This window comes from Cinclus cinclus, chromosome 8, assembly GCF_963662255.1.
Source record: "Cinclus cinclus chromosome 8, bCinCin1.1, whole genome shotgun sequence".
Lineage (NCBI taxonomy): Eukaryota > Metazoa > Chordata > Aves > Passeriformes > Cinclidae > Cinclus > Cinclus cinclus.
The window spans coordinates 9,435,334-9,462,968 of record NC_085053.1 but is presented as its reverse complement, the minus strand read 5'-3'; the positions used below and the strand labels follow the sequence as shown (position 1 = coordinate 9,462,968).

The 27,635-nt window shown below is 44.8% G+C and overlaps 1 protein-coding gene across 1 annotated transcript in view; it reads right to left on the bottom strand.

The window, feature by feature from the left end:
- The window catches only part of NR5A2 (nuclear receptor subfamily 5 group A member 2), an 85,192-nt gene extending 69,709 nt beyond the window's left edge, over positions 1-15,483 (bottom strand). Inside the window, exons 1-4 of the mRNA XM_062497457.1 lie at positions 15,420-15,483; positions 5,551-5,688; positions 3,056-3,174; positions 1,697-1,838 (exon numbers count right to left, since the gene is read on the bottom strand). Of these exons, the coding sequence (XP_062353441.1) occupies positions 1,697-1,838; positions 3,056-3,174; positions 5,551-5,688; positions 15,420-15,483 (463 nt within the window). The remainder of the gene's footprint in view (positions 1-1,696; positions 1,839-3,055; positions 3,175-5,550; positions 5,689-15,419) is intronic.
- Between the last annotated feature and the right edge of the window lie 12,152 nt (positions 15,484-27,635).

Sequence of the window (27,635 nt, the reverse complement as noted above, 5' to 3'; positions counted from 1 at the left end):
AGGACTTTAACGTTTAATGATTTTTTTGGTCCATGGTAATTTATGAACTAGACTTTTAAGGCTATATATATCACTATCAGGGAAACACACATATAAATGTCACAAGTATTTACAATTAAGAGAATACATGTTCTATCAATTTTTCTAAACAAGGGAAAAGAAGTTTGTATGGATGTGTACATAAGGAAGCCAAAGTACATTTTCTGCAGTACCTTTAAAACTACAGGTGTTTTGCTTGAATTTGGAGGAAAAATGAGATGCCAATATTACTGCCAAAGGTTGACTTTAAGCAAAATGCATGAAATTAATTATATCACTAGTAAATGTATTTAATTTTAAACCTGTATACACAGTATCCTCACAGGTACTCTGCAATTAAAAACTGTGAGCCAAATTGGATTAGCCAGTGCTTTTGTATAAACCCTACTTGAATTTAAGGTGAGTTTTGTGTAATGACAGAAGACAAAATTTGGTCTTGTATCACTGTCAGCAAGGGAGAAGAGTTAAAAGTAGGAGTAGACAAATGTATTTTATCCTTCTTAATGCCAACAATGAAAGAAAGGATTCCACATGTCTTGTAATTGTACTATTTGAATTTGGAAGCGCATGCAATGACTCAGGATGTTTAGTGCAGTGTGTCAGTGCTAGCTCAGTCTTGTGGGCAAATACTACTCTATTGAATCAATCAAACTGCAGGAGGCTGACTTTTCTGTTTATCTTCAGTTATACCAACAGCTTCCCTTTGCCAGAGCCTGGTGACCGGCTCTTATCCTTTCTGGTTCCCTTTGTGGCTTATGGTTTTCCTCTTTGGCCTGATTTTTTCTGGTAGAGCATCTTGGGTAAATGTCATTTCATACAGTGGTAACAATAAGGAATTTAGGAGCTTCTCCTTGGTGAAGGAAACATGTCATCTGCTCTGAAATCTGAATTTTAATATTTTATATATCAAAGTTAGAATGAACCATGTATGATTCACAAATTCAAATTGATGATGTTTTTGAATTCTGTTATCTCAAAGGGTATTGTACACGTTTCATTGTTCTCTATAGATGAGAAGGTGAAATGAGTCAAAAAGTGTACTTCAAAATGCCTTATCCTCTTTCGATAACAATAGCCTCGCAGGTGTAGCAACACAAAAAATATAGGGCACAACTTTAGAGATTATTTGGTTCCTTAATCTCAAAGGCAAGACAGTGTGAGAAAAACTCTTATTTTATCTGTTTCATGTTCTGCCTTGCTGTCAGAAGAACATATGTAAAAAAACCAAGACAACCTGACCCTAGATAAAATACAAATAAAATCAGACCACTCTCCACAGCAAATTAATAATTTTTTTTCTACTCCGGACACTTGTTATAAATTTTATGTTTAATCTAAATTAATTATTTTTAAAAGCTTCGAAACTCTTCAATCTGCATCCATAATTCATAAACTTTAAAAACCTGAAATATCAAACTATATACTCATACGACAAAATGGATTATGGTTTTGACTAAACAGTTCCCAAATGGTAGTGATCTACCATTTACTTACTAGATATTTTTTATAAAGCAAAAATTTCACTGTCCATACAAAGCAACCTTTTATTATAATTTCAAAGCCATAACTATATGACTTTTAAATATAAAATACAATGCATTAACATCTTATAATTTCATAGTATAGTTGAAGACATCAGCAAGACTATAGCTCTTACCTTCCAATTTCATTCCAACACTTAGACATTTTTGAAATCGACAGTAAGGACATCGTTTTCGCTGTGTTTTGTCAATCTGGCAATTCTGATTTTCTATACATGTGTACCTTTTGTTATTCTGGACTGTTCGTTTAAAGAACCCCTGTATGATAGACACAAAAATTAGCCTGTATTACTTGAACATGTGTTTCATTCAGCATGTTATGGAAATCATTGTAAGATAATTTTCAGATGCCCTTCAAGCACTTACAAAGTTACATAGTTTACTTTAAATTAATCAGCTGAACCCAGGAGAAAGCCACCAGATTCCAGAGGAGATTTTCTTGTGTTAGTGCTATGTTTTATAGACTTCATGTCAAAGCTTGGAGAGATTTTAAGGAGCCTGTAGCCTTCTGTGCTTCTAGCACCGGTGGCAGGAATAGTGACACTGACCGCTTTCTTTTGTATTCTTTAATCATTGCAGAATTACTAAAGTCTCCTTTTTAAAGTAGTTTTATGTTAAATAAGTAGGAACACTGTTGCAAAGATAAGAGAAGTACAGAGTACCTCTGGCTATTTTACATCCCAGTGGGGCATGCTGGAGGCATAGTAAGTGCTTATCATTCACTTCTCATTGATTATTTTTTAAATGAAAATATAGTAAGCTAAGTTAATTTTCCCATGCAACTGTTTTAAATGGCATTATCTGGCAAAGGAGCTTCACTTACAGTGCACTGGTTAAATAATGGTAAAAAACCTTAAAAAATTTGCACGAAAAATCTGACCTGTCATAAATTCACAGTTATTTAAACCTTACAGCACAACAGACCAACACAGGTATATTCATCTTTCTATATGCTAATTGGTTACTTGACTTTGTCAAGTGAACTCTTACAGTTACAGTTTGCATGAAAAAAAGTGCATGATCATTATAATGGCAGAAAATTACATTGCAAGGATGAAAATAAAAATCTTAAGAAAGCTGCATTAGATTTTGCAAAGCTGATCTGCATTAAGGATAATCTTCCTCTTTTATCCTCCATAAGAACAAAAATAAATCAACTAAAACCAATATTTAGCACAGTTAGCAATGAAAGTTGCTCTAGTACTATATCACGACCGCAAAACACTAAAAAAAAATGACAAAACTACAATGCAAAACAGTCCAAGTTATTTGCATTTATTCAGATGCCTCTCAAAGAGACTTCTACATCCTAAAGCTTTTTGGAGATTAATTATTTTATGTGAATGTATTAAGAAATATATCAAAAATAACCCAAAATATCATACATCTGGTTTATTTAATTATCATTTTTTCCCTGCTTATATTTGAAACATTTTTGCTGTACTTGTGTTTTTATGGAGTAATTAGTACAGAACCTTGCAGCTTTCACAGGTGAGAAGTCCATAATGGTACCCAGACACTTTGTCTCCACAGACTGGACACAGCTCTTCAAGGTCTTCATCATAAGAGTAATTCACCATTTTAAACTGAGACACTGAGGGAAAGGAGAAATAGCATATTCAATTAGAATTTACATTACTAACTCAAATATTCTGCAACTTTCTCATCTAGAGAGAAAGCTTATTTAAACAAGCACACCACTGAAATAGAGAGAAAAAAAGGTTCATTTTAAAAAACAAATTGCATGGAGATATGCAACTTATCATCATCAGCAAATCTGCATGGTACTTAGCAAGTGTAACAAAACGCAACAGCTTCGAAGTTTTACGGTCTAAATATTTACACTTATAGAAGGCCTTTAGCCTAGTCCTTAATTTATCATAAACGGAAAGAATTCATTTAAATCTGAAAATGATCAGTGGCAAGATTTTAAAAAGCAGAACGAAAAGATTGTCACTTGTATATTGAAAGTAATTATTTTCCCTTAAAGTTTTCTTTTCAACATCAGCCCGCAAATTTTTACCTCGATTAAACCTGTATCTATCTCACAGACCCTGCACTTTTGCACCGTGTGAAATCCAAGTTAGTTACTCGTAAAGCCAGGTTAGAACCACCAGGTCCTCCGCTCCTCCCAAGCCCGTGGTCTCGGGGTGACCGCCACCCCTGCGGGCCAGGGCGAGCGCTGCGTGCCGGCACCGCCGGCTAGGGCAGACAGCAGGTCCGCAGCCACGGGGGAGACGCTTTTTAGCTGTCCACGTGTCGGCAGGGGGACCCGAGCCGGGACCGCCGTGCTCGGGGGATGCGCTCGGGATCTGCCCGGCCGGCAGAGCCGCCGTCCCCCGCTCCCCGGGGCTGGCGTGAAACCCGCGCGCCGGAGCCGCCTGAAGTTTCTGCCGCTCGGGGAAAAGGCGGGGAGGAGCCGAGGGTCAGGAGGGAACGGGGGGCTAAAATATGCGGAATGAAAGCACGGAGCGTGCCCACTCGAGCCGGGCTCCCCCCGCAAGGAGCCCAGTCAGCTTCTCCCGTTACTCCTAAGAAACCCTGCTGCTCACTCCAGGCCGGTTTCCTTCCCCTTCTCTGCCGCTAAACCTCCGACCTGTTCGGCAAGCACTGTGGCAGCGGCGGACTGCTGAACACGGCGAGAGGCGCCGAGCATCGCCGCTGGACTGCTTAGGACGTCGCTTCTTTGTCTTTAACTCTGCGGCTGTTCGGGGGCACCGGCGCGGTCAGACTCCGCCCGAAATCCCCGGCCCGGCCGCCCGGCTTGCCAAGACGAGGGGTTTCACCCCAGCGCTCGAGGGAGCTCCCGGGGAGAGAGGGAGCTTTATCCCTCCGCCACACTGCCGGCAAAACGCGTCCTGAGCCACCTCGGCACGGCCGGGGATCGCCGCCTGTCAGCGGCGTGGGGCGGACACGGGGCGGCCGCAGGCGGAGGAGGAGGAGGACCCGGCCCTCCCCTCTGCTCCCGCGGTTGCGGCTCCAGGGTCCGGCTTTGGGACGAAATTGCCCTTCTCGTAGGAAAAAGTGGGAATGTAGGGGTTTTCCGAGCGCCGCACCCTTGCACGGAGCCTCCTCCACGGGAGAGGAAAGCGGCTATGGAAGTCGGGTTGCGCCCCCAGCACCTCCGAAGCCTCCGGCCCACCCTGCCCCTACTGCCCAGCAGCTCCCGAGAGGAGCGGGGTTAGTTTCTGAAGAGCAGCCGGGACGGGACCTTCTGCCCCGGGAGATTCGCGCGGAGCGGGGCGGGCATACCGGGGTGCAGGGACCCTCGGCGGGGTCTGCGCCGCCTCCCTCCGCGCACCGCTCCTGCCCCGAGGAGGGCACGGAGAACAGCCCGTTCCCGCCGCTCCACACAGACATTTCTAGGGCCATCCCAGCTCGAGCATCCCTCTGCCTTCCTGAGTACCCTGCAAATCCACCACGGAGTCGGAGCTCTCTCCTGCGAAGTTTCGCGTCACCGCCGCTACCTTTGCACGGTAGCTGTGGGCGCCGCACCTGCGGGACAGAGCCCTCGAGTCTCGGTCCCGTTTCGGGACGGTGTGTGACACACGGGGTGCTTGCCAGAACTTCCACGCGTAACTCCACCTGCCATAAACTTCGAAGCAGTTTTGCGCGGAACGGGAATTAGACCGAGATCCCCTGGATCTGCAGCGGGGCCGGGCAGTGTCCGATATCTGCACCCCCGGGCGGGCTTGCACCGGCCGGATGCTTGGCTGCTCCTCGGCCCCGTTTACACCTTCTGAGCAGGGCCTTGTCGTCGCCTCGGCCCTGGCACCCCGGCCCCAGGTACCCGCTGAGCCACCCTGAAAGCCGGCCCGCGAAGGCAGGGGCTCGGCGGGGCGCGGAGCGGGCGGTGACGGGGCAGCTCGCAAGCAACTGCCGCAAACTTTTTTGGCAGGACGAAGGGGCGCTTTGCCGAGGGAAACCCGAGCGTGCGCGGAAGGGGAGCGCCCTGCGTTTGCCCCCTTACCTTGCATGTTTTCCGGCATCTGCCCCTGTTCCCCATTCGACCGGGCGAGTCCCAGGGCCTCCGTTTCCACTTTGGGTAGCATGACAAGGCGGCTGCGGGCCGGGCTGGGAGCTCCGTGTCCGTCCGCGACACCAGCACCTGGACACGGCAGCACAGATTTAGCTGGAGCAAGGGGCGCTCGGGGGCTGCTGCCTCTTCCCCCTCTTCCTGTTTTTCCCTCCCTCTGCTCCACGGCAGCCCTTGCCCAGCTGCAGCCGGAGCGCCGAGCGGCCCCGGCCGCCGGGAGGAGCCGCCGGGTGCCCGCGGCTAGGGGAGCGGCGGAGCGGTAGTCGGACTGCAGGCGGCGGGGGGCGGAGGAGACAGAAGGAGGAGGAGGAGAAAGACCGGGGGTGCCGGAGAGGAAGGAGGAACCCCGGGAGCCAGCAGCAGCTCCGCCCGGGGCTCAGCACGGCAACAGCCCGGCGCCCCGATCCATGCGGAGCGGCACAGAGCACAAGAGCACTCTGCCGCCGCTGGTGCTGCTGGACAGGGTTCCCACCCCCGTCCCCCTCCTCCCTTCCTCCCTCCTCCTCCTTCCCCTCCCCCTCCCCCTTTTCCCCCCGGTGCAAGTGCGGAGGTGCCGAGTCGGGACCTCTAGCCCCGGGCCCGCGGGGAGGCGCTCCCGGTGCCCGGGGGCTGCAGGGAGAGAGGTCTCCGGGGAAGGGGGGCCCCGACAACGCCGCTGCAGCCAATAAGGCAGAGGCGGGATGAGCAACACCCGCAGCTCACACACAGGCACAGAGCACACACAGTGGCCCAGTTCGGTCGCCCCCTACCCGGGTCTTAAACGGGGCTGCGGTGTGCGGGTCTGGGCTGTTGGCTCCCAGCCCCAGCGGAGCTCGACGGGCCACCAGCCTCGGCAAGCCGGGCTACTGCCTTCAGCGGCCGTGCCTCTTCGCCAGTGGGCGGCCACGCTCAATCTCTCTTGGGGCCGGTGGGGCAATGCAGCCGTCCGGCCAGCGGCGGCTGCGGAGACCCCGGCCCTCACCTTCCCTCCCGGCGGGCGGGGGTGGACAGAGGAAACCCCTGCCCTTGCGGCCACATTGCTGCCGCGCAGCCCTGGAGTCTGAAACAAGAAAGCGGGAGCCGCGTTGGAGCTCGCTGTACCTATTCAGGCTTTTTTGGGTTTCCCTTCCCTAAACTTCTTGCGAAATCGGTCTGTGCCGGTAGCATCTTTTGCAGAAAAGCCAAAGCCCCGGCACAGCCGTCGCTTGAGCCCCCCTTCCCCGGCTCACAGTGCGGCAAGTGGCACTATTTTCCAAGTTGTCCCAAAGAACTCGTTTCTCTCAAGTGTGTGCCTCAGCGGTGAGAGCCGAGCGGTCCCGCGGCGCGGCGTTGCGGGGGCTCCGGGGCCGACTGGGTGCCGACCGCCCGGCGAGCCGGGCCGGAGGTCTGCCTGCCCTCGTTGGCCTTTCCGCCCCTCTCTCCGGGCGGGTCCGGGGGTTCCGTGCCGCTCCTACCGCCCCGCACAAGTTTGATGGTGGGATGAGCGGTATTTGCACCTTGGAAAGCATCCGAGCCCCTCGTCCGAGCGCTCGGTTGCCCGTACTGTTCTGACTCTTTAATCTATATAAAGCGTTGTGTATATATTAAGAGCTGAAAATGTTTGGCCGTGAAAACTGCTTCCAATGGAAAGTGGGGCGCGGAAATGTCTCTATCGCGGAGTATGGCATTTCCCATCGGCTGGGAGAGCGACAGTGAAAACTGGCGTTTGTTGTAACTTAGTGAGCAAGCGCTGGTGATCGCAGGGTGAACCCTCCCTGGGACGAGAGCTCCACATGCAGAGAGCGGACTCGGCTGTGCTGTTAACTTTTGCATCCAGCAGCTGGGAGACCCTTGATAACTCAACGCAGATTCCTAGCCAACCCAACACCAGCACCACAGGAGTAGAAAAAGTCTTTTTTTCCCTTCTCTGTGCAGCGTTTGATATTTGGGGGATGGATCCAACGCTCAGAGAGGCCCGGACCTGTCTCCTTCCATTCTCACCTTTCACCATTCCCCTTCTGGCCGGAGCTCGAACGATACCACCACTTTATTTCTCAAGTTATAATTTCACAATTAAAAGGTCGTCTGCGAATAAGTTTTACAACAGCCATATGGCGAGATGCGGGAGCGAGCTAAGACGGGTCGGCCGAAAACCATCTAGAGAGAATGACCCCGTTTCTAGGCAGAAGTAGCTCGGGTTGAGACCCTGTCTTCGCCCTTGGGAAGTTATTCCCAGGTGCATTAGTTACAAACCCTCTGTCAAGCGCCACCGTGTAGCATCGCCTTGCGCTGAGCCCGAGCGGCTCAGCACTGGCGGCGACAACAGCACAGCGCCGATTCCGCTCCCTCCCGAGGCTCCCGCCGTGAGGCCGCGGTCGGGGCTCTCCGCGGGGCCGGGGCCCCCGGGCCTTCCGAGCCTGCGGCCGGGCCGCAGGAGGAGTCGTCGGAGCACTGCTCCGAGCGCATTTATAGCAGACCACCAGGCCACCTGCGGACCTGGGTCCTGCAGCCCGCTGGGCTCCATCGGGGACAACCTGTCCCCTCCTTGCCGCTCGCCGCCGGGTGGGTCACGGCGCTTGGCGACGCCCCGACGGGGCGCTCCGTGCTGCCGCTCTCGTTCCTGCTGCTCCGGGAAGGCAGCCGCGTTTTGGGGAAAAGCAAACACCGCATCCGGACCGGGCAGGCGAAACCAGTGCGAGTGCTGCCGGGGTCAGGCGGGCTGCGGCCCCCGCGGGCACCGCGGCCAGGTGCCCCATCAGGCGGGCGGCCCGGACAACACTCGCCGGGGCACGGCCCTAGCACCGGTCCCCGGGCTCTTCCCTCCTACTCGGGAGCTTAATGTCATTCTGCCAGGGAATTGTTTGGAGCGAGTTCCAACTGTGCGTGGCAAAGTCACTCTGTCAGCCATCGCTGTGGATGTAAACGCTTTGGAGTGGTTATTACACATCCACATTTCTCCGAAGTAACAGTTTAGGGCAGTACATATTATAAATGATACCTGATCCCTTGTGGCTACATTTAATTTAACATGGAGTTCTAGCTCACACGATTGCCTTGAGCAACCTTAATTACCCTTTCTTCTAATCTCTTCTCCATTCCTTACCAAGTTCTCCAAACTTTTTTTTTTTTAATGCGATTTCTCTCCTTTCTCTCCTGAGTTTGCCTGTCTTGTTCTGACTTTGCCTGAAGGTCTTGATTGACGCGTGTAATTATAATTATAAAAGATGATGGCTCGGGGACCTTCCAGCAGCCTTGATTAGTACAAGGAGCAAGACCTGGAATACTTTATACTTCTCTATTTAAATGTGTGTACATTTACATTAAAAACCCTCTGCTCTCTAGTGTTAAATAATCTGAAACTTTTCCACCTCTTTGTTTCTAAGGTAGAGGCTTCTGTGTGATGATATTTCAAGGCAAACTCCGATTGCTTACAGCTTTCCAAGAGGCCACAGAACCTGAGCAAATTTCAAAGTCTTTTTTCTCTAAGCAGAGACCATTCTAACTTGAAATAGTCTTCTCGATGAGAAGCAAATAGCATGCTCTCTTCGAGCTTTGTGTCGGGAGGTGTCCCGTAGAAGGTTTGATCTACCTTCCCAGCAAAGTAGCGAAAGTGAACGTTTATGGGGTGGGATGGGGCGGGGGGAGGGAAGGGGGGAGGTAGACATCCAGGAAAAACATCCCAGAAGCAAATTAAATAAATGGATAAGCGGAGGACTGAAACCCTTCCGCTGGGAAGTCTAAATAAAATTAAAAATAAAAATATAAAAAAGACTTAAAGGGAAGTATTTAAGGAGAGAAATCCGCATTCTGTCTCCCTTTCTCTCCCGCTGAACATTCGCGTTTGCCACCAGCTCAGAACCGCTCTGAGCCTTCACTCAGTGAAAACAGTGACTTCAGCCAGGCTCGGGGAGGGAGTCAGCATCACTCATCCTGTGCTCGGCACAGCAACGCAGCCTCGGACACAGGCTGTCACTGCCACGGGCACGCAGTGGCGCTGGCCCGGGAAGTGCCCGGGAGAAGGCAGCGTGCGGCAGGCACGGGATCCCTGTGCAGCTGGGAAAGTTCCGAACGCGATTTTGCTGCTTGACCTCACACACCTGTCACGCCCAACTTTACGAGACTGTTTACACCAGGAAAAGCATGGCCAATACAGTTCCTCTCCTCTCCTCTCCTCTCCTCTCCTCTCCTCTCCTCTCCTCTCCTCTCCTCTCCTCTCCTCTCCTCTCCTCTCCTCTCCTCTCCTCTCCTCTCCTCTCCTCTCCTCTCCTCTCCTCTCCTCTCCTCTCCTCTCCTCTCCTCTCCTCTCCTCTCCTCTCCTCTCCTCTCCTCTCCTCTCCTCTCCTCTCCTCTCCTCTCCTCTCCTCTCCTCTCCTCTCCTCTCCTCCGTCCTTGTCCTAATCAGATCACCCCTACAGTACAAGAGGCAGAGTACCCCAAAACCTTCTAAACCCCGTAGCCATCTCCTCTCATCACTTTTCCGAGGCAATATTGCATTCAGTTCCTAGGGATTCATTTAATGGAGATTGCTAGTGCCTCTAACTCAGGGATTGGGAAAGGAACTGTCCCCTCTAGAAAAAACCAGCAAAGAGCCCGGAATAAAAATTCCTAACTTACAAAATCAACCCATCCCAAACACAAAAATATGCTTCCCCCATTTTATCTTTCTTTTTCTTTTTCTTTTTCTTTTTCTTTTTCTTTTTCTTTTTCTTTTTCTTTTTCTTTTTCTTTCTTTTTCTTTTTTCTCTTTCTTTCTCCTTCTTCCTTTTCTTCTGGTTGTCTGTTGGATTGTTTTGTTTTTTTTTTTATCGACTGTCAGCAAAACAGAGCGGATGCCTCTGACTGAAATACTTTTGTAGTAAAACGCACACCACAGAGGATCACGTCGGTGCCTGTTGCCTTTTTTTTATGCAGCTAGTAATTCATTTTTACTTTACGGAGACATCGTCTGGTTCGGCATAGAAAGCCATTTCCAAACGGTCAATTATTGACCGAGAAGCTATTTTTCAAGCTCGGCCAAGCTCCTGCTGACCGCCGGAATGCACTGCTCTCCTATGAGCACTTGGCAGCAGCGTGATGCAGAATGACAGGAGACTCCGGAGAGAGGAGCGAGCAGGGCCAAGTGGGTGGTAAAACCTCGCTCTGATTGCCTTTCTTTTATTGGTGAGTCATCAGTGAGGTGTCGTAACACTTCACCGCGGCCGCCGCCGTCTGCTCCGTCCCGCCCGTGCCCCCGTGCCCATCGCCCGCTCGGGGTGCGCTCCCTCCGCCGCACGCGTGCGGGCAGGGACGGCCGGGCTCCTCTTGCCGCAAGGCAGCTTTGCGACCGACAGTCTGTGGAAGGGCTAAGGCATGCCCGGGCGCCCTTGGGGACGGGGTGAGCCGTGCCCAGAGCTGGCGGCAGGGCTTCCCTGGATCGATCCCATCAGCGGCAAACCGAAGCGTGTTTCACTCAACATTTAAAGAACCAGTTTTGCAAGCAGGGACTTTGTTAGAAATTCCCCTCTCCCCTTCCTGCCCCGAAATTACATGAATTCTGTATGGAAAACGCCTTCTGGTAGCGCATTGCCGGGACTCGATGCCGCTGATGGTGCGGGGGGAAAGGCGCTCGCTCCGATCGCTGCTGTGCGCCGCGGGGCCGGCGACTTCCCCGCAGCCGGCGGCGGGGAGGCGAATCCAGCAGCGGGGCTCCTTTCCGCACAGGAGCGGAGCCGCAGCCCCGCGGGCCGAGGGACTGCCCGGGCCATCCCCACCCCTCCGCCTCCATCCCATCGCCCCTTCCCAGCGCTGATGATTACTTTTCTGATCAGGCTCTTTTGTTTCCGTCTGCGCTGCCCTTTCGGAACCGAGTGCGGAACCTCTAGTTAAAAAGCTAGAGCTTAGTCTGGGAATAGAACTCCAAATATATTTGTATATACTGCAAGGCTCCTCTCAGGGCTGAGCGCCAGTCTCTGTATCATAAAAGATAATTGATTTATATCCTGCACAGACAGGCTTAAAAATAAAATTTCTTTGCTGAGGCAAATGGCCTCGATCTGCTGGTGGAAAAAAGAGATGGTTTAGGTCTGCTTCTTTCCTCCCCCTCCCCCCATTTTTAAGAGCTTGGAAAACTTTATTTAAAATAATTTTTATAGCTTATCTTTCTAATGAAAAAAGTTTAAGCTCATACATACCTATCTGTCCAAAGATTTATCCACACATAATGTAAAATCATAAAATATGAGAAGATAAACTAGGCATAGTTTACACTGAGAAGTATTGATAAGGACTGTGTACATATGCATGTCTGTTCATTGCACGTAAGAATGTATTAATATGTATTAATATGTAAGGTTGGATATCTATGTAATATATGTATGTACTCATGTAATATGTGCGTAAACTCTGGACATTAATAATGATCTGTAATGAGAAGTTTTCATGGGTTTCCCCACAAGACAGACACACACAACTCCTCCTGCAGACAATTCTTAGTTTTCACCCTATATATATAGGACAAGCTTGAGAGCTGACCTTTAAATTACCCACATGGACAAGCGGATCAAGGTATTTTGTCAGTAGTGGAGATCTCCATTGGAAGACCACAGGCATCATCTTTGCCTCATGTATTTGGTGTTTAAAACCAGACTAACAGAAAAAGATCGGATGTAAATATAAATACTGCCCCTTTTGTAGATAGCTCATTTGCAGTATAAGCAAAAGAGGACAGGACAAGTGGGAAGAAAATTTATAAAAGTAAAGAGTAACAGTAAAGTCCACTGTTATAAGAAAATAAGCTACAGCATATCCTACAGTCCTCATGCAGCTCAAACTGTTCACTTCTTTGAAAACTTTGCCTGCATAAATGCTGGGCAAAATCCTGATCCAAACTTTTAAAGATATGCTGTCTTTGTTAATCACATGAAAATGCTACTATTCCTCTTACTATTAAACATAAAAACTTACTTTGCCAAATTCATGAGCCCTAATTTTAATACCATTAATTGCCTGAGGACAGACATTAAAATTAAGATGGCAGTAAGTATTCTACAAACTGAAAAATGTCACAGTTGGAAACTACAAGTAGATTATTTTTCCTCTTACATAACCATATTTTTTTAGTAAATGAAACAGTTATTTCTGTTAAATAATCATAGCTAATGCTTATAAAAATTGCACAGTGTCCCTGATGACATTAAGACAAGAGGCTGATTAGAGGAGAAGTAAAACCAGTCAAATATCTTTGTATTGCTTCAAAATCCGATAGACGAAAAAAATAATGGCACTTCCATAAAAACATTTATAAGTCCATAAGGTGTTTGTTATCTGGAAGATAGGATGTACTATTAATATTTTGTGAATTCTTGTTGCCTCTTTGATCATATATGACTATAAACCTAAAAGCAGGTGTCAACAACCGGTAGTGCCCACTCACACTCCAGCTCCAGGCTGGTTGTGTTTGCTCTCCAAGGTAGAGATCCACTGCTATTTATATCAGTGTAGTCTGACTTGCACTCATGGGAGCTGGAAGATGCCCTCCTTGCTGGGAGGAAGCTGTGACATATCAGTGGTTTATAACAAAACTAATTTATCACCAGGTGGGGGAAGGCACAGAGTGCATCCAGCAAAGCAGGTACTCCCTGACAAGGGAAACTCATCCTCTATGGTGGGAAGCAGCCAGTCCCTGGCCTGAGGGGCTGGTGGGCTGAGGGTGCAGAGGCTGTGACAGCCTCTCACAAACCCATCTACTCTTCCTTGGTTAGAAAGGAAAAAGTGAAGGAGAGTGCCAGGAGGGACTGGACAAAACCAAAAGTCTAGGGATAGGATTTACTCTTATGAGCACGTGACCCTGCTGCTGATTGTACTTATACCCTGGGAAGGCAGCTTCTTCTCCTAAAGAATTACTCTCCAGTGCAAATAAGGACAGAATCTGGCTCCTTCCAATTTGGTTCCCCCAGCTCCAAGCAGGGGCCCTCAGGTTAGTGCGTGTTCCATTTAACTCTTACAGGTACATGGTGATCAGGTCACAAGGCTGAGTTAGGTCAGCTTTTCAGGGATGGACCATGGGTTCTGGCTGAGCAGTGTCATGGAAGGACAGAATCCTTCCCCTGACTCAGAGTACACAAGATTTTGGAAAGCTTCACAAGATTTCGGCCTGCTTATTTCTGGGCCATGCTTTGTGAATCTGTCCTGGTATATCTGTGACGCAGCACATGTATAGGTGCTATGGTGACAAGAGTCTCTCCCTGTAGCAATCTCTTTTCTCATAGCCACATGATTTTGGTAACCGACTTGCCAGTCTTCTGGAAACCATGGAAATGGCATTTAATTGATCTAAATATCATGAGTGAATGTCTTATTTTCCCTTCTCCTAGGGTTTTATTCTTTCACCTTAAGAAATGTTAACTGAGTGACCATTCTTCAGATACATGAGATGTATAATTCTTTTACTGTCCCTTGGGAGAGGGAACCAGAAGGTCCCTCTGTGACACCCAGAAAGAGCAAAAGTTAGAGAAAAGCCTAGAGGGGAAGCTGGACTTGTCACCTCTCCCGTGTATATCTGGGGCAGACCTGTGCAGGGGAGTACCCCACACCTGTAGGAAAGCACGGGGACTCTGAGGGGGCAACTGGTTGAAACACAAGATGGGAGCCCTTCCTTGGGGGAAGTAGCAGCTCCACCCAGAACATAAAGATCAGTTATGTTTGGGGCTATTTCCTGCAGCTGTTGCTGCACCCTCCGTCCCCATGGTACCAAAGCTTCCCTTGATGGCAAGGTGCCCGCATCACACCCAGCATCAGGGTGAACTCCTTGCCTGCCATGTGATAATGCACTTTGGGGCAAGTGGAGGAAAGCGTTCCCTGATTCCACTTGTGGGCCAGAGGTCCCTTCTTTCATCCCTTCCAGGAACTGCTGTGCTGAGGCACAACCTTGCAAAAGCCTGGGCTGTGGAACCTGCAGTGCTGCTGGGCTGGCTTGTGAAGCACCTTCTGCACCATGAAGGAGAGGTTTCCCCTGGTAAGCCTTCTGCAGCCCTGCATGGCCTCAGTTTCAGCCTGGGCACAGCCTGGTGGGACAGGGGATGTTGGCCCTGGCAAAGGAAAGACACCTTTCTTCAGGTGTGTGGTGAGAGACAGAATGGCCTGAGAGAGGAAATGAGTGGAGAAGGGCAGGGAGGTGGTGGGGACATGCACCCACTGGGGCTTGGCCACAGCCACCACAGCCTGGGACAGCCGGGACAGTCTGGGACAGCCTGGGACAGCCTGGGACAGATGGCTGTGCAATGCCCCTTGTGCCTGCAAGCCAGAGCAACCTGTGCCTGGTGGCTTTCTGACAGGGAGAGAGTGCTGTTTCCATATGCTACTGAAAGTATTCACTTTGCTGCTCTGAAGCCTTGACTGGCTTCTGTTATCTAGCCCACTCCCACTGAATGACATATCTTAATTTTCAGCTGTGAGAAAAAAATCTGCTTTTGACAGAAACTACAGTATTACTGAAAAGACAGAAAACCATTCCCAAGGTTTTCTTTAATATGAATTACCAGGCCAGAAGCAATTTAAATCTAATTTTTGCAAACATTTCTACATGCACACACACAATTTCACAGTTATTATCAATCATAATAGATAAAGATACTGTTAATTATCCAATTATATATATTTGATAATTGCATTACCTCTAGAGAAAATTGTTACTCTATGGATCATCTTTTGTTTTCTTATATTTTTACATGGTATTGTAAAATTCTCGCTAGCCTAAATATATGTGCAAATTAATCATGGGCTCACCCAACTGTAGTGATTTTTTGGATACCCAGAAATCTAATATATTTATGCAGAATCTTCAAAACAGTTAGAAAACTGTTACTTACCAGCTGATGTGTGTCCATGTTTTATAGATTCCTGTATGATGGCTGCGTGGGAACCAGAAGACATTATTAGGTGTAAATATACTGTACCCTTGGGTACAAGGGGTACAGCATTGAGTACAGGAGAGTTGCAGCCTGTAAACTTTTCTGGCCTTGAGACCCAGGCTATGATAGCCTTCAGTGAAAGTCGGCGTGATGAACAACAACAAAAAAAATTATCCAAGAATTCAGAAAGTAACAAGCATGTCTTTGAGTGGACTCTGTACTTTTTCCAGCATTAGTGACCTGCTGTAAACCATGTATCCCATTTCATGATAGTCCCTAATCAGAAGAATTGCGACTTGTGATAGGTTTGGCACCATCACGTGATTTAGTACAGCTTGATAAGAGACCCTGTTATAAAGTGACAGCAAAAGAGATAAGAACTGTTGGCAGATAATGGCAGAGAAATGATTAACCTGGAGTGGAGAGGTGCTATGAAGCCCAGAGAGGGGAAGGTTGTAAAGTTGTGGGGTCATAAGATCATACTGAGTGGATGAAAAGCCATACCAACATGAGCGTAATGTCTATAAACTCAGACTTGTGACCTGTCATCTTGATGTCATCACCTCTTTGCACAGTGGACAGCAAGCATGATTGTTTTGGCTTCTGTAAACACTCTTTGGATGGCAAAACAATCAAGCATTAATTCCTTAAGGGAGGCTTCTGAAAGTGCTGGGGATTCTGTGCTCTGACTAACAGCACCAACAAATCTCTGCTGATAGTTTGTCACACAAAACCATTTTATTGCCCCAGTCCTCAGACTGGAGAGTAGCTCCAGGTTGTAGCAATTTAGTTGAAAGCATATACTACTTTCTCACTAAAGAGCTTTACAACATAGTTAAACATTGATATCCCAGGATTATGATACATAGAGTATTGCACTCACCTCTAAGGCTGTGAGGCACAAACCCTACCCACAGCGTGTCAAATGGCTGTCAAGTGTTTGGCTTTAAATAATTTTTATGAAAGTGGGCAGCTGTGCAGACGACTGGGTGATGTTTCAGCTCAGCTGTGAGTGGGTCAGGTTCTGCTTTCACCCTGTCCAGAGGTAGGGTAGGGGTATGCCAGCTCCCAGCCTGAGCAGTGTGCCTTGCTCTGCAGTGCCACCGACAGCCTCTGCAGCTCCAGCCCAGTAGATTAAGTCTACATGCACTTTCTGAGATCAGACTCAAGCCTGAATAATCAGATGATATTTTATATTTTATCTCCCTTGAAAGATAGAGTGAAGCTGTTCCACTGTGGGCTAGATCTGAAGTTCTTGAAGTCAGTGAGAATTTTTTTCTCTTTAAACTTGCAGAAGGCTGTAAAGCAGCACATGCATTTTTATATATTTTGTCATGATGGCTAGATTGTGGCGGTACAGTGGCAACCAGATTAGTTCATGCACAAACTGAACTGCTTCTGTTAGCTAGGATGAGAGCTGGTCTGAAAATGGGGCTGGTGTGGCAAACCAAGCAGTGGCTGGGACTTAGAGCCAGGAACCCTAAATTATCGCTTGGTTTGTGCCGTTCTGCCCTCCTCTAGAGGCTATGCTGGTAAGGGAGGAGGACAGGCTGTAGATGGAAAGTTTGATTTTCCAAAGTAAGGAGGACAGGCTGTAGAGGGAAGGTCTGATTTCCCAAATTTTTATCTTCATATTTGTCACTGGAAAAAAAATAATTTACAAATCTGGTTAAACAGGCACTGTGAGTATTTTTTAAGGGTCATTGATATTTTTTATCTGTTTAGACTGAGTGAAAGCTGGGAGCCAGCTTTTAAAACAGATTTCATATAAACCTAAATAACTGGACTCTGTCTCTTTTAATTTGTTTGGTTATCGAATAGATTTTCAATTCTATTCATAAAAAGTGGAAAGGAACATTTATTCCATCAGAAAAGGCATGTCTTTGGGGACTGGGGACAAAATAAATGAAAAATGCTGCAAATGATACTGTGGTTAGAAACTTTCCATTGTATCATCAGAGACATTATTGGAGCATTGTTGGCCCATCTTCAAGAGCTTCCTTAAAGGGATCTGCTGTATGTGGGAGAGAGAGAGATATTAAATCACAGGAAATATAGAAAAACTTCATGCCTTTGGCTTCAAACACCGTAATTCCTTTCCTTTTTTGCATCAGTATCAAATGTCAGGGTCACTGAAAAATGTTCTATTTTTCCCTTTCTGATACTTTGTCTCCACGGACAGAGGAATGTATGCCAGGTGCATAACTAGACAGACTTTCTTTGCCTTTCTTTATACCTAGTCCAGTAGGGGAAAAGAAACTCCTAGGGAAACTCCAGGACAACCTATATCAGCCTGTGATCCAGCAGCTCGATGTGTTTAGCAGTGATCCATTTGGAGTCCAAGTGAAACAAATCCATAATGAGGCTTATGAGTTCCCTGGTAAGGCAGCCGCTGACCTCGCTCTGAACAGCTTTTCCTAACTGTGGTTGGAGCATCATAGACTCACCTTGTATTTCTGTTTTTCAGTACTCCCCTCTGCCTTTCTTTCCTTCCTTCCCATCTTTTCATCCTGAGAAGGTGAGATGAGTTAATTTTGTTACTTCAGACATGTTTTTCTGTCTCAGATCTTTCAGGAAGATAATTAATTGATAAACTTTTAGTTTCTTTTTTATTTAGCCAATTCTTCTGTGATGAAATTGTCCCTTGTTTGTCCCTCTGACAAATGTCCCTCAAAGAAACTGTTCCTGATTTCAAAAGCTTGGCAACAATCCCTCCTTTGACTTTTGCACATCAAATTATTTTGCAACCATTTACCACAAAAATGGAGTCAAAAGGAATTTCTCCTCTTGTGGGCATTTCCATAGGTGGCATTTCATTTGGCGCATAAGAATATTAAGAATGAAGCCTCAAAAATAGACTGGATGAAATTAAAAATTACCTTTTCAAAGAGCTTTAATCTCTGACTTGTATATCTGGTGTAAATTTAGTAAGCTCAGTCATGATTTTGTAATTTTCCTGTAACATTTTGGATATTGCTTATCTGAATTCAGCACATTCCTTGTCATTTTCCTATGCCATCTCGATGTATTGTTGTTTTTATTATCCATACAGCTCAGAAAAGCTATGTGCTCAGCACAGCACACATCCAATGAGGGACATGATCCTCATTCTACTGAAACTTCAGGGCAAACGTGGCATTGATCTTGGCATGGTGCCCTCCAGGCATGAGCTCTCTGGTCCTGAGAGTAGTCCAGTTGGTTTCAGCTGGAGCTTTGCAGAGGTGGAAAGAGATTTGCAAACTCTGTTCTTTGATCTAGAAATCACTCTTTTAAAACTTTTCTCTATTTCAGTCATCCCAGCATTCCTCCTGATCTATCACAGACATTTAAAATTCTTTTGAATGCCTCAGTGTATTTTCTCCACCTTCATGAATTTTATTTCTCATATGCAAACCCAAGTCATTAAAATACAGTTTTATGCCTTTTCCCTAGTAGTTCTGTAAAAGAAATTGGGAGAATCTGATATATCTGATGATCTTTACCTTTTAGGTTTTTCAGTGACTACAGTACTGAAAATAAAGGTTTGATTTATTAAGCAATTTCCATCAGTTGATCCTTAATTCCTGTTTGGTCTTATGGTACGACTGCACTATTAAAATTTCTTGTTAGTTTTGGTTTTCTACTTGTATGTATTTTACACATTATGTTTATCATCTCAGTAGAATACAATGGCTTTAAAATACATTTCAGTGTCTGCTACTCTTTTACTCAGGATTTTCAGCATACTGGAAAGGAACTCTGGAGAGCAGAAGCTTCTGCATGGTGCCTTCTTTATGGGTGTCAAAATATGAACTGTTTTCTTTGATTACATTTATCAGAATATATTAGTCTCTCATGTTTCTGTTATCTGTTTGGATGAATACAATTTAATATAAACCATATTTGGAGATGAATCATGAACTGAATTAAAAAATTGCTTCCTGGTGACTTTTCCTTAATAATGACAAAAATTATTTCAATTAATATTTCTGCTGATAAATTAATGTCTAGAGGAGGAGGTAAGTGCAGACATTTGTAAACACTTATTTTTAGGTTAAATGAACAATCAGGTAACCTCCGGGACTGCTTAAAAGGAAAACTCAGTTGTCTACAGATGGAAACATGCAGTTGTGGATCACAAAAGTTCTCTTTTAGCCTTAATTAAAGGAATAACATGAGCTTTGCTGGGACCCACATTTAGTGCTAGGTCTCTGCACCGAAGAGATAAGTTTTTCATGGCATGAGGAGTTTTATCTGCTGGTTTGTCTATCTGTGTAAGTAGCTTCAATTTAAATTTCTTGTACACCTTCTTTTTTCCCCCCCACTAATCTATCTTATTGGTGTACAAAGAGAAAGTTATTGAATAGTTATGGACCTTTCCAAAGCTTATCTAGGAGATATTTACTGGTAATGGGAGCAGAGTGTTTGACTTTGTGAGAAAAGAACAGATTTCAGTGAAACAGGCAGGGTGAAATTACTTGCACATATGTAACAGTAACAGGTGTTGTGAACTCATCCATCATCTCACACAGTACTTGGGAACAGACAGCAGTTTCTTCCTAGAACACTGTTGACAAAATATCAGGAATTTACAGGATGTAGGGATGACTCTTTTTCTACCCGTCCCCCACCAAAGAAACCTCTCAAAATCTTATTTGGAGGCAGGATGGGAATGCTGAGTCTTATCTCAGGAAACTAATTTGTGAAAGATCCTGAGTGCTCTGATGAGTTTGATTAACTTCTACTTCTGAAGGAAGCTGCATGTGTGCTATACCACACAGAGTGGCTTTGCTTGAGACCATGGAGTGAGTGCAAGTTGAATGCTAATGGAAGGTGAAAGACTGGCAGAAGAAAGAAGTTCGGAGGGGCATTTCATGTCTAAGGGATCTCCTTACTGAAACTCATTTATTGCACCAGGAACAGAAGGATGTCAGGAGGCTGATGAACTGCAGAACCATATGTAACAGGCCACATTCCAGCTGGAGAGAGGAGAAATCAAGGCTTAGTGCTCCACTAGCTGCTCAGATCTGGTGTGGAGGAGCGCTCCCATTTTTTTTTGTCTTCCCAGTGAGCACGTGCAGAATTTGTTCCAATTTCCAAGCTGACTTTCTTCAGGAAGGACACTGGGCAGGAGAGAAAAGTAGGGTAAAGGGTATTCAGAAATAAAGATTTCTGATCATTTTATTAATAACTGTGAGAAATGTAGCAACTGGCAGGAGAGATAAGTGGATTTTCCTAAGCTCTATTATAGGCAGGTAAATATTGTTCTCGTTTATGGCACTAATAATTAAACAGAACACTAGTCTGTCTCTTGGCAATTTGAAACTTAAGGTGGTTGGTTTCTGGAGGCATGTGCTGAAATCTGGACAAAAACTACATTACATGTAGACTTCATAATAAAAGGCTGTATATATTCTGCCCAGTGGATATATTTCAGGAGCATATATTGCACTGAAATAACACATTTTCTTCATTGTCTTCCATTGTCTTCATTGTCATCTAGGCACCACTTTTGGTAAATATTGCAGTTCTTAGAGAACAGACCAAGTGGACTTAACATCTGAGAAATACTAATTCCTTCAAGAACATTGTCTCCCTAGTGCAGTTATATGATTAGCATAATATTAATTAATATTTTTGTATCTTTTATACAATGTACCCACAGTTTGTTAGTCAGTATGCTTATTTCATGTGCTTAGATCACAGTAAAAAAAATGCAGATGTCCCTGGAATTGGAGTACTTATAATTCTGGAGAAAGCAATAGCACCTGGGGCTTCTGAGAAGTCCTGACTTTCAGAAACCAGCTCTAAATTAGACTGTTAATGCATTTGCAATAGCATGCAAATCTTGCTTGTATAGAGCCTAAACCAAATTCTGTTCCTCAGACTTGGGCTTCTGGGTATTTCTACCTCAGAAGGGAATACAAAGAGATGTTCAGGTATCCTTATTGTTGACTACAAACTTATATTATTCTCATCCTAAAATTGTTACTCTTCCCTCTAGTCATGCCAACAATCCAATTAGACTGAAATGCTATTCAGTAGCCCAGACAACAGTGTGTACAGCTAAGAAGGAGAGCTGCTCACCACCTCTGGAAAATACTGTTTTACAAAGATGCACATGTACTTGAGAGATCGTTACTGAAGTTACAGTAATGTGATAAAAATAGGGAAGCTTTTGTTAGAGCCCCAGGTCACTTATGGGCTTTAATGGCCCTGATCACTTTTACCTGGTCCCACTCACAGCTTCTGCCCATAGAACCACCTGCTCATTTAAGCTCTAGCTGGGAACACAGCTCCTTCCCTGAGCTGTGCTGCCTGGGGGCATATTCTCAAAATTATTCTGGCATGACTTCAGACCTTGGTTACTTTTATTGCTTCTGCACAATTACCCAGGGAACATCCATAGAACTTGGTGCTGCTCTGCTTGGCTGGCTCTTCGGCTGTGCTCCCTTGGTGAGTTCCCTACTCACTCTATGTTCTTGCTTCCCTTAGCTCTCAGTTTGCCTTCTCTCACGGTGCAATTGCCTCTTGCTTTCCCCTGAAGCTTTTTGTAGCTGCTCTCCTCATCTCTTCCTACGAACTGGCAATAACTACTCCTATAAGTCCCTATAACAGGGACTTGTTAGGGGCTTGAAGTGCTTTTCAGTTGGAATGCTGAGGCTTTTCAGAGCTGTCTGATTGTCTTAGGCATCTTCCTATAGATATATAGTTGTGTGGGCTTTTTTCTGTTTAGTTTTTGTTCTTCTTTTCTAAGGGGGGAGGATTTTGCTCCTACAGCTCCCAATGAGAGGCAGTTTAGAAGACTGTGCTCTTTCCCTCTGGTGAGGCCTGGACAGGACACTTACTGACCCTACAAGATCTTGCTTATGCAAAGCTTGCGCTAGGTCCAAGCCAGGTGGTTGCTGTGTGGATGCATAGCCCGTCCTAGCTGCTCACTAGTGTCCCAAGAGGAGACAGAGCACTTGAGAGGTGAGAAGCTAGGGCCAGGACATTGGTAATGTGCAGCTCAATCGTGCCTGTGAAAAGCAACCTCTGTGCCTTGTTTTACCATTAACCCGCTGCCATGTCTGACGCTCGGGCATCAATTGATGGGAGATAGTGGCTGAACAATAGCTATTGATTTTTCATTTCATATTAACGGCATGGCAAGCTCTGAGTCTGATAGTGAGGGTAGGATGCTAGTGTAGACATTCCTGTTTGGCTGGGAAAAGTCTCCTTGCCTTCCCTGGACCCTTACCTTGTATAGGATTCTGTCATTAAGGCATCAAACTATACTCTATATGTATGTTTCTGATGTGTTTTTTTTTTTTTTTGCCTTAGAGAAGGCACCTGTTGAGCTTAAAAGTAATAAATGTTTATCAATTATTTAACCAAAGCGCACTGAGGGAAGTGGCAAACAATGAATAACAGAAGAGGGATGGAATAGACTGGAAGTTCTGATTTGAGATCAGTGTTTAGGCAAGTACAGAGAGACACTGGCTTAATTTGGTGGAGAGTTCATCAAGCTCTGTGATTTTCTTTTCAAGAAATATTGACCTAGAATCCTTTTCTAACTTGTCCTGGTAAGATCTGTTTTTGTCAAGTCACTGGCACTATACTTGTATAAAAAGTTGAGAAGAGACAAGGTGTTTGGAAATTTCAAAAGTTTGCAAAATTTTTGTAATATTGCAACAGCTCCTAGGATTTTGGAAGCAAGTTAAGTGGAATATTTGTACCATTTCTTCTGTAGTATCAGCAGACTTCAGAAACTAGCAGAATTCAAGGGAAATAGTTTTAGCTAATAATGTTGCCACAGCATGAATAAAAGCACAGATTGTTACTTCAAGCACAAACATTTAAATATTTTTCCTTTTTGAAATTTTTTTTATTCATTCTGTTGCTGTTTGATTTTGTTTCCCCTCCCTTTTGGCTGTAGATTTTGTTTTTCTCTCTTTGTCTGGCCTGTCACCATCTCCACTTGCTCCACAGCTTTGCTCTGACTGCTGCTTCCCATACACACCTGAACCTGCACAGAGAACCTTCTGCTATACAGGTGTTGAAGATGTTTCTAGGTTAGACTTTTTTGCTGCTTGCAGTAATAGCACTGTTGCTGTTACTAGAAATGATTATCTAAAAAAGAGTACAGTAAATAGTCTATGCATGACTACAATAGGCAGTGCTAGCAGTCTAAGTCTGAGCTCTTGCAATGTAGTCTGGAAAAGGATTGTTTTTAATCTTTAAATTTATAGTATATTCCTTTACCTCCTGTTATAGTGCTTGCCTTCATTGTAGTATGACATTTGATTCTGCAAGTTCTGTTGGAAAGTTGAAATCCACAATGTTTTGGTTTCCAAGTCCCTCTGACTATTCTGAATGCTGAGGATATTGGCACCCCATTCCTGGTCTGGGCTATTTGAGCAGGACAGGTTGTGAAGCTACAGCCCGAGTGGCTTGCAATGTAGAAAGGCCTTCTCCTGCTTTAGAGAAACCTCAGCAATAAGAACTAACAACTTTTTTGGTTGGTAAAAACCTGAAGCTTCACAGCAATGCTCAAAAGCTTTAGTTCTGGGGCTTTGTAATAGATTGTTATGGGATTTGAAACTAATCCCGATCCTTTAGCAAAAGTTTGTTGAGAAAGTCTTCAACTCAGACAGCCACATCAATATGTCTAATGGCTTGTATTGCAGCTTGAGCAACCTGTGCAAAATCTAAGCATCCCAGAAATACCACAGCTATTTTTTGATTCTGCCAAATCATCTTTGAGATGAGCTAATTAGGAAATGCAAGTTACACATGTTGCTGTAAAACCTCCAAGAAAACCGAGTCTTCCATGCAAGACCTCAGCAAATGCAAGGAAACTCTGAGACCTGGCAGAGTTTTACAGGCTGGACCTGAAAGCCTGCAGGTTTGTACTTGTGGGAGGCAAAAAGAGCCATCCTTAAAGCAGACAGACCCAGGTGGCTGGCTAGTGAAGGAGGTGATCCTCACTTTATCTTATTTGATTTCATTGCTCACAATGTTGAAAGCCATCTGCAGTGTGTGGTACTTTGTGCTTCTCCTTAAGCCTCAAATGGTTTTATGCCATTGTTCTTAAAAGCCGTTTAATTGTTCTGAGAAGCCATTTAGAGAATTTTGAACCACTGTGATGACATGATTCAGTTCTAGAGTAACTCTGAAGCACACAGGCTCTATTGTCCTGTTATGTTACTGAAGTGTTGTAAAGGAGAGCTTGCTGCTCGGAGTTTTGGAATGGTTTCTTGTGTTTCAAGCATGCCAGGGAAGAGGAGAATCCTTACTAAACTGTATAACTTTGAGAGTAAACCTCCCCGGGACCCTCCGCACACAGCGTGCACGTGCCTTTGGGTAAGGCCCCACCAGTACAAGCTGCATTCCCCACCAGTACAAGCTGCATTCCTTCACAGCCTAGCGTCTCATTTCCAGGGCTGCCCACTGGCTTCATAAGTGGATGTGCTCACCAATTAGGAACTAGGTTTTGTTAAATGGCTTTATTAGGGTTTAATGGTCTTCAGAATTTAGCACCAGTTTCACAAAAGTGTGGTGTTAAATTAGGGCTGTAGTGTAGTCTTATTTCCCCATTTTAAATGGAATAAAATGTTAGCTGAAATTCAGCAGATATATACTTAGGATGAAGTTGTGGTAGTGTGTGGGAGAAGATATAGCCCCTCCCTTCTTCCCGTAGGAATCTGAACATCAGCAGGGCAGAACTGCCTCATGCTTCCTGGCTGACTGGGCAGAGATCCCTTGAGTACTTAAGGAAGTACCCACATTCCTACTGTGTCATGTGTTTTTACAGGCAATTACATCACATTCTCTGGACTCTTACATTTCTTATCCTTAACTTTCTGTGGGCTTTTTTTCCACCTTACATTACTTTATTTTGCCTTTTTAAATAATTGCCAAATTAATTCTATCAAGTCTCTATTGATATTCAGGAAAGATAATAGTGTGAGGCAGTGGTGTTTTCATTAATATAAACAATTTCTATACAGAAAGGATTCAGCTCTGTTAATAGGAACTATTCTGTAGCAGAGTTTCCTGTACATCTGTGCTAAAGTGGAGCACATCTCATCCCACTGAGGGAAGTGCAACATATGAAGCTATTAGAGAGAACCTATAATATGGAAAGATGGCCAGATGAAAGCATAAAAATCCCTTTATCATGCTGGAATTTGTGTTGAAGCAAACACTTTTACAACTTGGGCTGCCCTACCAGCATGAAGACAATGAGAAGGCAGAGTAGTTTGTTGGTCTGTCTTTTTTATATTGTGTGTATATATAAAATGCAGTGGAGTTAATTTAAAAAGTGCCAAAAGTGCATTTTTAACTGTGTGACATGATTTGATTTAATGGAAAACACTCCAGATGAGACATATATAATAGTCTATAAAATCCACAAAGTTGTTAAATAATTCTGGTGAACTTTAATCAGTTTTGAAATTCTAAGAATTTTAAAACTTCAAAAGTTAAAAAGTTTTAAAATTGCAATTCAACAGGATATTTTTATCTCATAAAATATTTGTAACCTCATGCCCGAGTTCTGTTGCTTTAATGTCACGCTATCGTGACATGTCCTTTCTGTGTTTACAGGATGGTGCAACATCAGTTAATCACTCTATATTGATTTAATATTGTTTGATTTAAACTATATTATAGTTTGATATTGTGTGATTTAAAACAGTTTTATTAAAGTCAGTATTGAGCCATGGTGATTCACACTTACCAAAGATGTATTCTAAAGTTCATAAAGTATGTTGAAACAGGGGAGAGCAGGTATCACAAAACTGAAAAGTATTCTATCAGTGAGATAAATGGAAGAAAATTGTCTTCAATTTTTAACAGTGGGAAACACAGAAGTCTGAAAGAAAATGCTATGTACATTATCAGTATGCAATGACTTCTTTTTGTCTGATATCAGTTCTATGATTTGTTATACACAGTAAATTATCCTGCTTAAATTTAATCTGGTTCCTCTCACCCTAGATTAACAATAGACAAACTTGTCCTCTTGGAATTACAGTTGCTAGATTTTGGGCATGAATAGAGGTTTTAAAAATCCTTTTGCCTCAGTCTAATCATTAGAAGTATTTCAGTTGAAAAGTGAGAAACTGTTTGAAATGTTACTTGTACTTTCCAAATGTTTGGTCAGAAAAGCTGTTTTTTTCATGAATGGTTTTTCTGGGGGAAATCAACCTCCTATTGTAAATTGAATTGATCCCTCTATATACTGTCATGACAGTAATCATTGAGAAGAGGGAGGTGTCTCAGTGCCACAGGTGGTGAGTTCTGTCAGTCTTGAAATTTGGCTATTCTGTTTGCTTTTCCTCCAGTGAAGTACCCGGGAATTTAATTTGGGAACCTTGGCCAGGGGTCTTAGGGCTCAAATCAGAAATGTCTATTTAAACTGGCAGAGAGTGAATGACTGATGTTGAGCATAAGTAATCCATGTTGTGAAACTTTAAGGTGCCATTAGTTTTGAAACAGTTCTTACTGTCAATATTGCTGAAATACAAACTTTTTGAAATATAGAGGTCTGTCCTTTTGAATATTCTTGAATAAAGCATAAGGTAATCCCTCTTGTAGGCATTATGCATGTGCATCCTAGGGTGAAAAATGCATGTCCTTGGGTCTAGTGGGACAAATTCTTCCCTTAGTTACCTGAGAGAGAATGCAGAGTAAAGTCATAGCTATTGCTGATTTCTCCAGTACTCGGTGATGCAAATGAGGGCTGAATTCATTCCACTGCCTGTATCTGTTATTTTGCATAGAAGTGCTCACTGTGCTGAAACATACTCACATTTGCAAGAATGTGTCTGTGTAGTTTACATTTCCAGTTTTAATTTTTGAGCCATGTGTAAGAGACTCCAGGGAACAGTGTGTACTGTCAGCAGAAGTTATCTTTTTGATGAATCAGGCACATTGTTTGTAACTGTGCATTTGATAGACATGTTGTAATAAGGTCCTGAACTGCTTACTGTGTCTTTATGTACCTTCCCCCTCAGCAGTTGTAACTATTGTGCTGCTTGACCTATATTAATGGTACTACAAACAACAAGTTTAACCATTAACTTGTGGGCCCTGTTTAAATGGATTTTACCAAGAGATGAGAACTGAAGATTTAAGGGGGTAAAAATTCAAAAAAGGCTACCCAATGTGATGTTTTCTAGTTCTTACTGATCTGATGTACAGAGTGGA